This window comes from Apaloderma vittatum, unplaced genomic scaffold (assembly GCF_000703405.1).
Source record: "Apaloderma vittatum isolate BGI_N311 unplaced genomic scaffold, ASM70340v1 scaffold8320, whole genome shotgun sequence".
Lineage (NCBI taxonomy): Eukaryota > Metazoa > Chordata > Aves > Trogoniformes > Trogonidae > Apaloderma > Apaloderma vittatum.
This window is the reverse complement of record NW_009694990.1, coordinates 26,222-41,117: the sequence shown is the minus strand read 5'-3', so window position 1 is coordinate 41,117 and position 14,896 is coordinate 26,222. Positions and strand designations below refer to the sequence as shown.

General features: G+C 38.9%; 1 protein-coding gene across 1 annotated transcript in view; it reads left to right on the top strand.

The window, feature by feature from the left end:
• The first annotated feature begins 1,648 nt into the window (after window positions 1-1,648).
• The window catches only part of KAT6A (K(lysine) acetyltransferase 6A), a 37,098-nt gene continuing 23,850 nt past the window's right edge, over window positions 1,649-14,896 (top strand). Inside the window, exon 1 of the mRNA XM_009869499.1 lies at window positions 1,649-2,251. Within this exon, the coding sequence (XP_009867801.1) occupies window positions 1,649-2,251 (603 nt within the window). The remainder of the gene's footprint in view (window positions 2,252-14,896) is intronic.

The following is a 14,896-nucleotide window of genomic DNA, read 5'->3' as shown; positions in this document are numbered from 1 at the left end:
TCCGGGGCTTGCCCGGGACAGGGATGGGGATTAGCCGCAGCAGGTGCAGGGGCCGCTTGTCATGCAGATAGCGAGCGAGTGAGCGACCTGGCGTTGGGACCGTCCTGGTATCGCCCCAGCCTGGCCGGGCGGTTACGTAACGTCCTGCGCACGGAGTCTGCTGGGGACGGAGCAGCGCGTCCTCCTTGGCCCCGGAGCCCCGGGGCACCCTTGGAGAAGAGCTTCGCTTCGCCGGGCAGGCAGGTCTCGGGGACCGCGTTTCCATTTGCATCTGTTGTTTGCGAGGTAGAAGAACTCTAGGCAAGCGGTGCATCCTTCTTGGTCTGAACAGTAGTTCAGAATCTTTGCAGTACTGGCTGTATGGAGCTGTGCAGTTGAGTTTGATGTCTGTATACAAATGTGTTCAATGTGTCGATAAATTCTTCAGAACTTACTAGAAAGCAGAATGGGGCAAGCATTGATGAACAGTTTATGACTAAAACTCCCTTTGCAGAAAATTGTTATTCCTTGTAATAAAAAGTTCATACATCCTTCTCAGTTAGCGTGCTTTTGCAGTAGAACTTCAGCACAACGTACTCTTATAATACTTAGAAAAAGTCTTTTAACAAAACCATCTAAAGGCTATGAAGTAGAGCCTCATATCCTTCTATCCGCATCTTGAATTAACAGTGTCATAAGCATTCCTTCATCGTTGTGTATGGTCACCTGTTACTTTGTCCTCAAGTGTTTTCAATGTGCTTTATTTATTTGGAAGATTATGATGTTGTATTCTTCTTTTTCATGGTCTCTGAAAGTGGAACATTTAATTACTGTCTCCAGCTGTGTTTCTTCGCTTTTTTCCTGATGGAACAACTGTCATAGCTTTTCTTAGCAGGAGGGAATCAGACCTATGATTACGGTCTGAAAGTTTCTTGCTGTTTGCTCAAGACTCTTGGCTATTCCTACTGCTTTCTAGTGAAGTTTCAGAGTTTTCTCTGTGCAAAACCGAAGAGACCTTCTGCTTTTTAAGTTCTTTATTGTGTTGTTTTTCCCCCCGCAAATACTAATTTAGCTTTTGCTCAGCAATGATATAGAACTTGGTATAGCATTTATACTGACTTTCAGATTGAAATAAAAAGGGCACACTGTTTTTCTCTAGTTTGCATCAAGTAATTTCAGTATTAGAGCATGCTTTTATTGGTAGCAAAGATAAAGCCTTAATTCTTACGTCAGTGTTAAACTCTATGTTTATATGAGTTAATGTTGACTGCTAATTTTTTTTTTATTATTATTTTTTTCTTAACTGTTCTTTGGAAATGTCTCTCTTGTTTTCTCCCAGGCCTAGAGTTACAGCTCTCTGATTGCAAGTGTGCAGACCAGAAGCTGAGGTGAGATATGCTGAAGTTTTTATGCCTTTGTGGAAAAACTTTCTCTGAAGCTGTTATGGCATTTATTGGAAAGAATGAGGAAATTTCTAATTGTTTTGCTTTCTTTTCTTCAGTGTGAAAACAAATAATGTTTGAAAAAGGAGGAGTAATTCAGAACAGAAAACGTGAATGCTATGGTTAACTGGTTCCAGTCGTTCGAGAATCTGTTTTCTCATTGTGTGAAACTTGTTCAGCATCGGGATAAAGGATAACGACTCTATGGATATACAGAATTCTTCACCATGGTAAAACTCGCCAACCCGCTGTATACAGAGTGGATCTTGGAAGCAATCAAAAAGGTAAAGAAGCAAAAGCAGCGTCCTTCAGAGGAGAGGATATGCAATGCAGTGTCATCTTCACATGGTTTGGACCGCAAAACTGTTCTGGAACAGTTAGAGTTGAGTGTTAAAGATGGAACTATTTTAAAAGTCTCCAACAAGGGTCTCAACTCCTACAAGGATCCTGATAATCCTGGGAGAATAGCACTTCCAAAACCTCGGAACCATGGCAAGTTGGATGGTAAACCAAACGTGGACTGGAATAAACTTATTAAACGGGCAATTGAGGGCTTGGCTGAGTCTAGTGGCTCATCCTTGAAGAACATCGAGCGCTTTCTGAAAGGTCAGAAAGATGTGTCTGCGTTATTTGGAGGTAGCACTGCCTCCGTTTTTCACCAGCAATTACGGTTAGCTGTCAAACGTGCTGTTGGCCATGGTAGGCTCCTTAAAGATGGACCTCTATACCAACTCAACACTAAAGCAACCACTAATACAGATGGGAAGGAGAGCTGTGAGTCTCTTTCCTGTCTCCCTCCAGTGTGTCTCCTTCCCCATGAAAAGGATAAGGTAAGACCCAGTTTGCATGGACATTCTCTTGTGATGAAATGTGTTGATAGAGTCACAATTTAAATTCAATGATTTGTTTAGCTTGCGTCTTCTAAATTAAAAATGACTGATATGCATTTAGGATCCTACTGTATCCAAATTTCTAAGTGTGATCAGAGGAAACAGACTGTAATTTGTACTTTGGACCTGAAAACAGCAAATTAACTACTGTGGGGAATTTACCTCTTAATGCTTCTGTAAAGAAGAATTGAATGCATAACAGGCTTACTGTAGTTATGTTAGCAAAGCACAGGAAGTAAGCCTTCACTCTTTAAGGAGAGGTGGATTTGCAAAGCGTACTGTAGATCATCTCTTATTTTCAGATTTTTATTTGACTGCCAGTTCAGCTTCCTATTTGAATACAAATAATATAGTCAAGCACTGATTAGCAGTTATCACCTAATGCTTTTTTAGAGGCTTACTTTGTTCACAATAAAAAAAAATCACTTTCTGTCCCAGAACGGCTTTGTTGTGAAATAGGAAGAAAAGATTTATAGGATACAGCAGTTGAAAAAACAACTTAAATCAGGAGGATGTCGAGAGTATGGAAATGCCGGAATGAACCCATGGGCTTCTGTTACCTTTTGTGTGCCTCCACTCACCTGTCTTAAATATAGTTAGTTATACAAGCCACAGTATTTTTCTGTTGTTTTCTCTTACTTTTATGATTTTTCCCCCTCCTTTCTTCCATCCTTCTGCATTCCTGAGGTCTTTGACCCTCCACTCCAACCTCAAGATGAATTTGTTAGAGTGAAATTCGTACCCACTCACTATCTTTCCTGTCCTTGTGCTTCTGTGGAAGCAGAGTTAAATGGAAGCCTCTCGTTGTTTATTGAAGACCAATTTGCTAGTAATTCATATCTTTGCTCTACTAGTCTACAACACTTCAGGAATATGGACATTTTTTTTTCTATCCATAATAGATACATTTTTCAGCAGTGTTGGAGGTTTTTTTGTTTTTGAAATATCCTCTTAAGGGATGAGTTCTTGGATTGTGTGCTATTCATGTTTCAAGTTTGCTTCAGTCTCTGATGAGCAAGCTGCTTTGTGATCTGTGGGGCCTTGAAGGCCTTCTTCCCCCCCAAAATCTGCAGAGGTGCTGTATCACCAGTAAAGTTTCTCCAAAGTTCTGATTTGACTGTGGAAGCTCTACCACGGATGCAGTACTTAACTAGTCAGAGCATTGTATTTTTTGCTAGTGGAACGTAGGAAGTTGGTTTTACTACCATGAATATTACAGCAGCTTCCTCTATCCTTTTTTTCGAAGAGTTCTGTCTATGAATGTCTACCATGTACTTCTCCAACTATGTCTGTAATGAAATCAGTATGACTGTAAAATGGTACGAAAACTGGCTGTAAACAAGCCTGGCACATAAGGCAGCTGGATGGAGAGTGGTAATAACAGTGGAAAATATTAGCTGTGCATATTATTATTAACACAGCATGTTTTGCAGCCTATTCAGTCTTGTAATGTGCCAAAACTCAGGACTAGCTTGATGCTCTTTCAGACAAAGTGTTTCCTGGGGCTTTCTTAAAATGGGATGTATCAGAGTGGTGAAGGATAATATGCGTTACTATAAATACTGATTTTGGTCCAGGATTTGGTTTTTGACCCCTGAAAAATACATGTATCAAGTTTTTCTGTGTTCAGGTGTACATAACTATAAACACATGCGCACATATATGTTTGTGTGTTTTGTGAGTTGTTAGATATATTCCCTAATTCCTTTCCGCTTGCTCAGGTCTCAGCAGCTCGAGCACCGAAAGGAATTGTTAGTAATGCTAGAATGTACAGTAGCTGTAATAGAAGTTTTGTAAGGGGTTTCTTCAATAAATCTGATTATTTTTTAAGATGTGTTTTAAACTAGTGTCTAAATTTCTTCTAATCATGTACCATCTCTGTGCTGTGTAATCCGTGCTGAGTTTCATAGTAGCTTTAAGTCTTTTTGAAGATAAGATGTTAAAACACCCGTGTAGATTCTTCCAGCATTAATTGACTGGCAAGTCAGTGGAAGCCAAAAGATCAGTTCTTTCCTACAGGATATTTAAGACAGTTTTGTTGGGTTTTTTTGTTGTTTTTGTGTTGTGTAGTTTTTTAATGCAGACACTGTGATGGTCTTCCTTCATTGTACTGTTTTCTGTTAAATCTCAACCAGTTATGCAGGTGCAAAAGTGCAAAAGTTATTGGGTGCTTGAGTGTGTTGAGGCATTTTGAGGGAGGTTGTTTGATTTTTGTTTGTTTGGGTTTTTTTTGTCTTCAGTGTTATTATTCAGTACAGATTCTTTGGGAGAATTTTGGTGCTGTTTCTCTTGATTCTTAGAAGAAACTTGGCAACAACATGGACAAAAGTTCACCCTTCCAAACCTGAGAAATCATAATGACCCATCTCTTGTTTGCTGCTGTTATTCTTTTTCTTTGCACTATTTGGTCTTTAACATGCGTTTAAGAACTCTCCATAGACCACGTAATCCAAATTTATGAATCTTAAAGGTGTAATATCTGTTTCTTTTATTTGTTCAAATGTAGCTTCCATTCAGCTGCATGTGCTCACCTGTTTGATAGTAGTGTCACTTTGTTTAGATGCCTACAAGTGAACATTCAATTTTCGATGTTTTCTTCTGTATTATGAAAGTGAGTACCTTGCAGGAGGTTGATGAAAGATGAAGCTTAGATTTTTAAAACAGACTAAAAAGCAGCACTACAAAAATTTTATTTAATGATATTATTTGCTTCTTTTTAGACCTTATTTTTTATCCCAGTGTTATGTGAATACCACATTGTAGTGTGCAAGGGCAAAAAATCCTGGTGAGTTAGTATGGTTTACCAGCTAGTGATGACATGCTGCTGACATTATGATTTTGAAATTCCTGGCCTAAAAACACAATTTGAATGAAAACAAGCAAACAGGAAAAAAGCCTGCTGATGGGAAGGGCTCAATGCTGAATTTTACTTATCCGTTAGTGACCAGGACTGACAAAAGAAGGGTTGTCTTTAATTTCAAATGCTATGTGTGTCTTCACTCATGGGCTTTAGGGAACTGGCCCTTTCTTTTCAGTTTCCTGTAGTTTAGACACTAAAATGGGAATTGCAGTTAAGAACTGTTTTTTCATTCTCTGTGATGTTTTGGACTGAGTGCTGGACTGTGGTGTTGTTTCTGTGTTTCTGTGATAGTTGACACACTGATAAGAGTCTCAATACCTACCCCTCTTGTGTAAAGAAAGAAGCGGGGAGGGCCGGTGGAAGGTGGCAAGTTGTTGCAATACCTAAAAGTAGAGGAAGTTCATACTGAAATTGTGATGGAAGAAGATGGTTGAGGCGCTGCCTCTTGATTAAGTGTCAGGTAGGCACTATCCTTTCAGTGTAGCTGGAAGCAAGGAAGTGTAGATGTCAGGCCTCCCACATTAGGGCGGCTGAGGAGGTGATAAGTGTGGAGCAAAGAGCATTCAGCACCGAGTCCACCATCCGTCAGTGACATCTGTAGGGAAGGAGCAATGTTGTGTGAGGTAGACTAAAATAAGTAATCCCACTGCTATGGTGCAATTTCTACAGTAAAGCCGTGATTAAATATGCGTGAGAGCTTACTTTAAAGTATAATTGTCATTTCTGTTATATGTGTAATTAGTCTAGTTGCAGACTGAAACAGGATTTTTACTTCTTGAAGTTGTCTTTTACTTGAGGAAAAAATGCTATATGTCAGGATTTCTTCAGTGGAAGTTTTATTTCTTGAAACTTCTTACTAATTATCATTTTTTAAAATCCTTTTTCTGAGGTGGAAGAGAAAATTCTTTGGTGCTTCTTTGGAAACCGTAACTTATCTTTAAGTGGATGCCATATATCCTCACATAGCTGAGGGCAGATTTTTTTTTTGTCATCTCTATAAAAACTAAACAGTATAAACAATGATACTGTTTTAACATATACTGGCTATTGAGATGTCTTTGGGAAAAGCTTGACATGAGTATGCAGAAGAAAGAGGGTATCTTGACGAAATTTTCTGGGCCGTTTCACTGCCACTTGATTGGGAGCTTGGTTGGGATTCTGGGGGGGTGTTTGTGGTGTGTCTTGGTTTTTTGTTTGTTGTTCATGATTGGGGCAGGTGCCGTAGAGATTATTTAAGAAGTTAATCTTATTTGTACCGACACCTCGCATCTCTGCCCGATGTTGCAGCAGCCGTTGAAAGATAAAGCCAAGTGGTGTTTTGCTCCTCAGTGGCTACAGTTTGCAGCCCGGTTTATGAGCATTAAATGAAATTCTTGTTTTAAGTTAATGCTGCAAACTTCAGCTGCTGCTGGAGGGAGAGAATCTCTGATGGAGGAACAGACAGGGCAGCACAGGGGAATAGTCCTCTGCGTTGTGAACTGGCACATCGTCAGAGGCCGTGGGTGCAAGCTGTTGGGTTGGCTGTGCAATTTGCTATACTTGTGTTTTATCTGTACTACTAATACCTTTATTTCTTTGCTTACTTGTTGGTGGTTTGCATTTGCCAGACGGTACTGATTTGTCTTTTGTTTTGAAATACTCTATTTATGCATTTAAAACCTGAAAAGTAACAAGTATCTGATGCTTGTGTATGGCCATCAAATATATATTACGTATTTAATTGTAAGAAACTTCTTATGCAGTTGTGTGTTGCGTCTTTAGAATGCCGGGGGCAAGAATTGCAGATTGCAATACTTTAGGAGTCTTTTTGGATCAGAAACTTTGAAATAGATAATTTGGGGGTTGGGTTGTTTTTTTTTTTGTTGGTTGGTTGTTTTTGTTTTCCCCGTTTTGTTGAAATAGAAGAGCTCACTGAATCTGCGTTGGTCTGGAAAACCCTGAGTTGTCTTTCTGAACAGTTCTGATTGGTATAGTAGCCTTTATTTGTAGGGCTGTGGCATCTAGTTGTTCAAATCGTGTTGTGTGTTGGCATAATTGAAGAGCATCTTGTTTTAGAAGATTGGCCTGGAGTGTGAAGTAAGACAATATTCAGGAGATGAAGACCACAAGATAATACTACCTGTGTTACAAATAAAGGTCACAATATATTAGCTATATGCTGAAAGTTTTAATTGTGCCTTCTGGTCATTACAAAACAAATGTATGGTGGGGTTTTTTTCACCAAAAAAAGGCACTTTATTACGGAAGGATTTACTGCAGGGTATATATCTTCCTTTGGAATCACTTTGCATGATTTTAAAATTGTGTCATATGATGGTCAAGCTAGAAGGATGAACGCAGCCACAGCTGGAATACTAGCTTTAGTGAAAAAACTATCTAGATGATATGAGGGGTGAGAATGTAGTACTCGTTTGAAAGTCCAGGGATACTGTGTTACCTTATGGATGCAGCAGTCTTTGATAAGTGCTAAAGCTGTTATTCCCAGAATGCTAAAGTGTAATGTTTCAGTACCCTGCATGTTCTGTTTATCCATTCACGATCGACAAAAATAGTAATAATGTACTAAGCAAATAGGAATTAAATTTACCATTTATGTGGTATTTTATGATTTTTTTTTTGCAGTATGACTACAATTAACAAGTACTGTTCAATAGTTAATATAGTATTCCTACAATGCAAGAATTACTGTGCTACTATAAGACTACTACAATATGGTAATGTATAAGAGCAAAGAGCTCTCTCCTGGTACACTACTGAGAGCTAAGCTCTAGTAAAATGCAGTTCTTAAGACTGGAGGCTCTAGTTAAAGACCTCTTGCTCTGCTTTTGTTTTGTTGGTACTTGTTACAGCACACAGGTTAAAAGGCTGTAAGAGTTTTTGTAAAATTGCTATTAAAAAGAAAAATTAACCCATCAGCTAACTGAAGGAGAAGTTGGAATAATTTATGTATGTGTTGGATGTTTCCAGAGCATTTGAAATTTGATCTCAGGACAAAAGTAGGACTGTTTCTTCCACAATTACAAGGAAAATAACAGATGGTATTAATTGATGTCCATTTGCACTCTCCTTGAACCTGTCTTTTATGTCAGTTATAAACTGGATATGGCTGTAGCATCCCCTAAGTAAATATCTTAATATTGTCCTGCAGTACAGCCGAGAATATAAAAACAAAAATTTAAAAAGGCTTCCTGAAAAAAGATGAGGGAAACTTCTGTGGCTGAAGTACATGAGGAATATCTAAGGCAGATTCTATATGCTGTTGTCTCACATTTGCCCCCTGTGGCATGTCTGTTTCTTAGTTTTGTGTTGATGTTTGTATCTGTTTGGTATTTGCCAAACGCTTTAACTGTGGGCTCTGAACACATGCAGCAGCCTTTAGACCTTCCCTCTGGCAAATAATAGTTCTAGATCTCAGTGTTTATCACATGAAGCCAAACTTGTATCTTTTTAGAAAGCTCATATGCTTTGAGAGCATTGTGGCTGTTTTGAGCATACAGTAGATATTGCTGTATTGTGCCTTTTTAAGGTTAATGGCTGTTAATTCCATGACTTAAATCCAAGGACTGTCCCATTACTGATAAGGAAGTTATTTGTGAATTGGGTTGTTTTGGGTGGAGTACTTAAATGATCTGCAACCAGCGCATTGCAATTGCGTTTTGGGAACTTGCCCTTGCTGTCCAAGGGCCCTCTTTGGCTCCCAGCTGGAGGAGGATTAGGATTCGCTCTTCCAGCTGGTTCTGTGGAAGAGAAGGCTGTAGTTCTGTCTAAAAAAAATCGTGGTTGATAACAGATGGCCTCCATCTGTACTCTGAAAACTCTAGTGCTAAAAAATCACTTTGAACTTGATTCACTCAGTTAGTGAACAGGTGAAGTAGCTCTTAGTAACAGAGCAAATGTAAGCATGAGAGAAATGTTGCTATCATGGACAGCTGTGAATGGATGCTCCGAGACAGCACGTTTAGGGCGAGATGAGGTGCATTGACACCAAGAGGGGCTCTGGCAGTGTTTGAATAATGGTAACTTTGAGGCAAAAGTTTGTGACTGTGGGAAGAACGTCACATGTTGTGATGGGTAGTCAGTGGGCTACTACAGTGGAGGAAGTGTTTTTAATGTCATTCTCTGACGTGTTTTGGCAGAAGATGAGTATAGGATAGCTGGTTGAAAGGAGGAGACTATTCCAATATGCTGGCTGGATCCCTGTTAATTCCTTTGTGTCCTGGACGTTGCTGACAGATATGGCATGACGTATCTCTGAAGTTTGGATAATAAAGGAACCTTATTTACTACAGAGCTTTAAAGTATAGTCAGACAGGGTGGAGGGTGGATGATACAGAACATTGATACATAAACAATGACTTGATTCCAGTGTTAGCTTTGTTATGTAGCAAAGAAACAGCAGAGAGAATGAGGGCAGGTAATTATGTCCCTGCCCTTCCCTTGGTTTCCCAGAAATTTAATCTTAAATCATAGTGGTGGCCAGAAAAACGCCTAAAAGGTGTATATATTAAATGAAGTAATGTCATTTTACTTGCAAGATAGGTTCTACATTCTTAAAATAAGTACAAAGATGCAATCAACAGAAAATCTGGTAAATAAATCCTGTGTGTGACACACTGCTAAGTCTTTTGACCTCTGTACTCTGTGGCGTAGGTGGGTGGATATGTTTTATTCCTACTTGCCTCATTAAAGGGCTTCAAACTAAATTTATCCTAATGAGTTGTGATAAGGCGTGTTAGTCTTTGTTCCAACTATTTGCATTTTCTCTTCATTTGTTGTGTAAATCTGACTTAACTTTTGTGACTTTGTGAGCACCTTTCCTTGGAACAGCTACTAATACTAGGTCAGGCATTGGATGAGAGATGGTAGCTTATTGCTTCTTCCGTTGTCCAAGAATTTAGCACTCTTTTTTTTCGTTACGCTGTTATGGTAAAGCTGGGCTTGTAGTGAAATTGAAAAGAAAGGAGGGAGAAGGGCGTCCAAAAAGAATGACCTTTGCGTAGCAAACAGAATCCCATTGATAATATATTCATTTTGAGTTACTTTTGAAGGCCGGTTAACCAGTCTATGGACCCGTGCATGAGCATGAGTTCTGGGTTGAACATACTAAATCTTCCAAACTGCTACTATGAAGACCTATGAATTATTAATAGTTTTAATTATCAATACCTCTGTCAGTTCACTGTATTTCTGAAAACTTGATAGAACAAATTATGGATCTTGGTACACAACTGAATACCTGCGCAAAATCTTTCTCAGCAAGTTGAGTTACTATTTTGTCTCCACTTATCCATGTGTAAGATTGAAACTATGTCAAAACTAAAGGTGTTCTGAATGATAAAGGAAATCACCATTTCAATGCATTGCTCTCCATTTCTGTTAAACTGTCTCATCTAATCTTAACTGTCTGGAAAAAATGGTGATGGATAGAGCTTTTAGATCTCTCTGTGTGTAGATTAGGCTTCATTTAAAATTGAACATGCATGTGGAAGGAAAAAAGGAAATTCTGCTGCTCAGTGTTACAATGGCTAAGCTTCATTAGGGTGCATGCAAAAATCTTTAGCACGATCTCAGGAAAAGTAAGTGTGCTCGCTTTGCTGCTACTTTTTTTTTTTTTTAAATGTACAACAGTTAAAATGCAATGACTGCCTGCCCTGCTTCAGCACAGACTTCACCTGGCTTTACAAATCTGGTGTACCTGTGTACGAGCATTCTCAGCAGCAGACCTGTTTAGAAATGGTTTTATCTGTGCCTGTGTGGATTTTCACCACACTTGCTGTATAAGGCAGCTCATGTGGGAATAATCTGTGCTTGTACAGACTGCACGAAGCGTGCGGAAGGAGAATAGCACAGAACGAGGACTTACGACAAGTACGTGGGACTTTGTTAAATCTTACTGTCCACAGTGTTATATTGAGCAGTGAATTTTGATAGTGAAGGATTATATGCAGTGAGTTGTTTTGGTTTTTTTTTCCCCTCCGGTCTTGTGTTCAAAAAGTGAGTAGGATTTTTTCCCATAGTTGCACTTGTGTGGGTATCCTGACTAAACTACAAATAGCAGCCTTCTATCAGAGAGGTATTTTAATGTATGCTGAATTCTCATTCACGGTTCTTTTTGTGCCCTTCCTGTTACCATGTTTATGTGGGCCTCTGCATTAATTTTTTTGTGCATTCACGTTTGTTTTGTAACTGATGAGTTTTCCCTTCTTTTAAGGATACAGCTAATGTTGTGGTGTGTAGTATTTTAAGATGGCATAATTGCATATATGCACAGAAATTACTTAGGTGTTTACAAAAGTCACTTCCCCAAAGTAATATGTTATTTTTAGAAATCAAAGCCAATACTGAAGTTCCTTATTTTTTCTGAAAGCCAGTGTATCATGGAATGAAAACTTCCCAATGAGAGGATTTTAATTTGCTGTTGATTTGACGGGTGTGTGTTGCTTTTGCAGCTGTGGAAGTCTAAATTCCTAGAAATATTATTTCATCTAAAATCAAGTTATGTAATTGTCTATTGCTCCTTTATTTTCTTGAAAATTAGGAACAAGGTATAGGAGAGAACTTACAGAATACAGCTTTGGGTAAAGAAGACTTCCGTAACTTGAACTGCCTGGTTCCTGAATCAGTGTCAAATGAAGGGAGTTTATACTGCAAATAAAGAAATTTGAGCCTCCCTTCCCTCATCTCCCTCCCCCTAGTTTGCAGGCAGGAAGTCGTGGCATGCGATTCTGATTGTGACGTACAAATCTTGAATTGTTTTAATCCTCTGATTAGAGGACTTGTTAGGTCTGGGAAGGTTATTTAACGATTGACGGTTGACATTCTGTAAAGTTCTTAGCGTGTGCATGTCTAATAGTAAAGCACTTAGTTTGAATGTCAGCCCCAAGTAGTATCCACATTGCCTTTTTTGCTAGGTTTCCCGATGTCATAACCACTGCATAGAATTCAGCACTACTATCTAAGCTACTAACCTCTACACATCGCTTTACTCTTGGAGCCACATTTCTGATGGTCTCTCAATTGCAATAGTCCTGTCTCAAAAAGCAGCATGTATTCTGAAAGCCATTTGATTTTATTTTTAAACGACCCTTTTATGTTTCTCTTAGGAAGAAGTATGTGTTTCATGCTTGTTGTTTCTTCTATATACTTCTTTCTTTTCTCCCTTGCACTTGTTTTAATGTAGCCTTGTGTTTTAGGCCATCATTCTTCCATATAAATATGCTTCTTTCTTTCAAGTGAGACAACTAAGTAAATTGGAGACAAGATATCCATTGACACAAGCAAACATACATATATGTGTTATTGTAATAGCTTTTCGTGTGCCTATTGAAATATATTTGGCATTGTTTTCTTAAGCACAAAGTATTTTAAGGAATTCCTGTTTTTACTGTGAGTTGCTTCATATTTTTTCTTCATCATACTTTCTGGAGAGAATGTTAAGGATTGTGATCTGGTGACTCAGAAGAAGAGTGAATTGTTCACCTGGTTAAAAACCACTGAACCCATTGTCACAAGTTGATATTACACAATAGTATTTCCCAAATTATGCTGTTTTCCCTACGTGCAACAAAAAAAACCCCAACACACATTATTTGTAAAATTACTCTGGTAATACAAAATTCATTAGTTTTCATTTTATTGAGCCATGGAACTGAAGTGATTTTCTTCCCCAGCCACTGATTCAAAAGGCATGGAATCCAGTCTTGGATGTCCTGCTCACTGAAACATGTTTCCTCGTGTTTTAAATCATTGTCTTCATGTGGTGTAGGTTGTACTTCCCCTCTGGCTTTTCTGGTTCATCTGCTCTTTCCAGTAGCTTCAGCATTTGAGGCAGAGCTGCAAACAGATGTGTGATGATGGGCCAAGGACAGTGCTGGTATCCAGTGAGCCGCTCATGGTATTACAATGTCTACAGGAAGTAATGTACATTCACGTACAGTGGCCACTGTGACAGCATAAGCTACAGAATTGACTGTGAGTTTTGAGGAGTTTCCTACCTCACTTTTCCTAAATTAAGACGACTACAAAGCCAATGTAATGACCAAAACTGAGTTTCAAAATTTCCCTGCACACACGTTTTTTCCATAGGCACTTTTCCGTAGTTGCGCTTAGGAGGGGATACAGTCTGTGAATCTGTAGAGCACGTTTGGTTTCTAGACATCCTTTGTATAGTAACAACATGTGCTGAGAGGCTGGCAGGCTGTAAGACACTGTCAGTGCAATTTGTTCTGGCTCCCTCCCTTGCTGAATCTGGTGACATCACCCAGATAGATGTGCTTGCGAGAAAAACAGCAGAAGGAGTTGAATGTCCGCCAAAAATTTGCAGTATGAAACTGAGCTGGCTGCTTCCAGTCTTGTTTTCACGAATCTTTCATTGTGTGCTTGTGTTTTTCATTTGCCAGGATGTTCTTTGCTGAACAAACACAGCAGCAGCAAAATCTCTCCATACTTAGCATAACACAGTCTCACACAGAAGCTTTGGAGGCTCTCTCACAGGAGCTTTGGAAGAGTAGCCTGTTTTCCACATTCAAAGTTATTCCAATTAATAAATTCTAACCTGACTTTTCCTCTGGCTTACATCGGATACTTTGGTGCAGCTATGTGACAATTTGTAGAGGTGAAGTTGGATAGAAGCATGTACAAGGTGAATAGAAGCACAGTTAAGTGCAGTTTCGTTATATTAAATGACTTGCAAATACAGGAGAGGTATGGACATGAGCAAAAGAAAAGCATGTAAGTGAAAGTGCGTAAACTAGGAAAGTAATTTTGAGGCTCCTTATTAGTGAAGCAGGATCGCAGTGTGATGAAATACATCAGACACAGCTTATACTTGGTTGTACCTGGTTTGTCATGCCTGCAGCTTTTAGTGTCGTGTTGTTTATGTTATGATCAAATTCTAAAACATTTCGGTAAAATGATCCACTGCCCTGGATTGCACAATTGTTTCAAGTTTTCCCTCCAAGTTCAATGGGATAAAAATAATTCTTCCCTCACAGCAGTTAACAGTCAGTATTAGTGTGTACACGTAGCTGAGAGTGGTTGAAATCACAGTGAAACCATTGGAGTTCCTCAGTTGCAGTGTAACTGCCATGCAGAACTTGAGCTCTAATACCAGGATTTGAGCAAGGGAAATATGTTTTGCTTTTTACAGCCAAGTAAATGAAAGCAAAGACAAGTGAAGATTATTGTTGTCATAATTTGTTGATAAGGCAGAGGTGTCCTTGCTGGCCAGGAAAAAGAGCAAGTGTGCTTTGGGGTACTGCTGCCTGGAATAAACCCTTGCTCCAAAGGAAAACATAATTCCTTGGTTACCAGATTGCGTAACTCATGCTCTGACAGACTTTTGTCAGGGAGCATCTCTGAGACTGCCCTGTTGCCGATACTATGAAATATTGGCTTTGTAGAGCATTTCTTATTTAAAACAAAAAGCAAGGACTTGACTTCTGCTTGAAGTTCTGGATTTTTTTTTCTCTGAAAAGTGTTTTCCTGTACTAGTCTTTCTCACAGAAGGTGAAAGAGCAAATTAAAGTAGCAAAAAGTTGACATATTCTCTAGGCTATAGTAGTAAAACCTTCAGCTACGTGGCTTAGAAAGTAGCAGGTGTTTTGCGTATTTAAAAAAAAAAAGTAGGACTGCAACTAAGGAAGTTTTAATTCTGACAGCCACCCATTAATTGAATAAAGATATAAAAAAATACTGTTATAAATCTGGTATGGTAGTAATTTCCA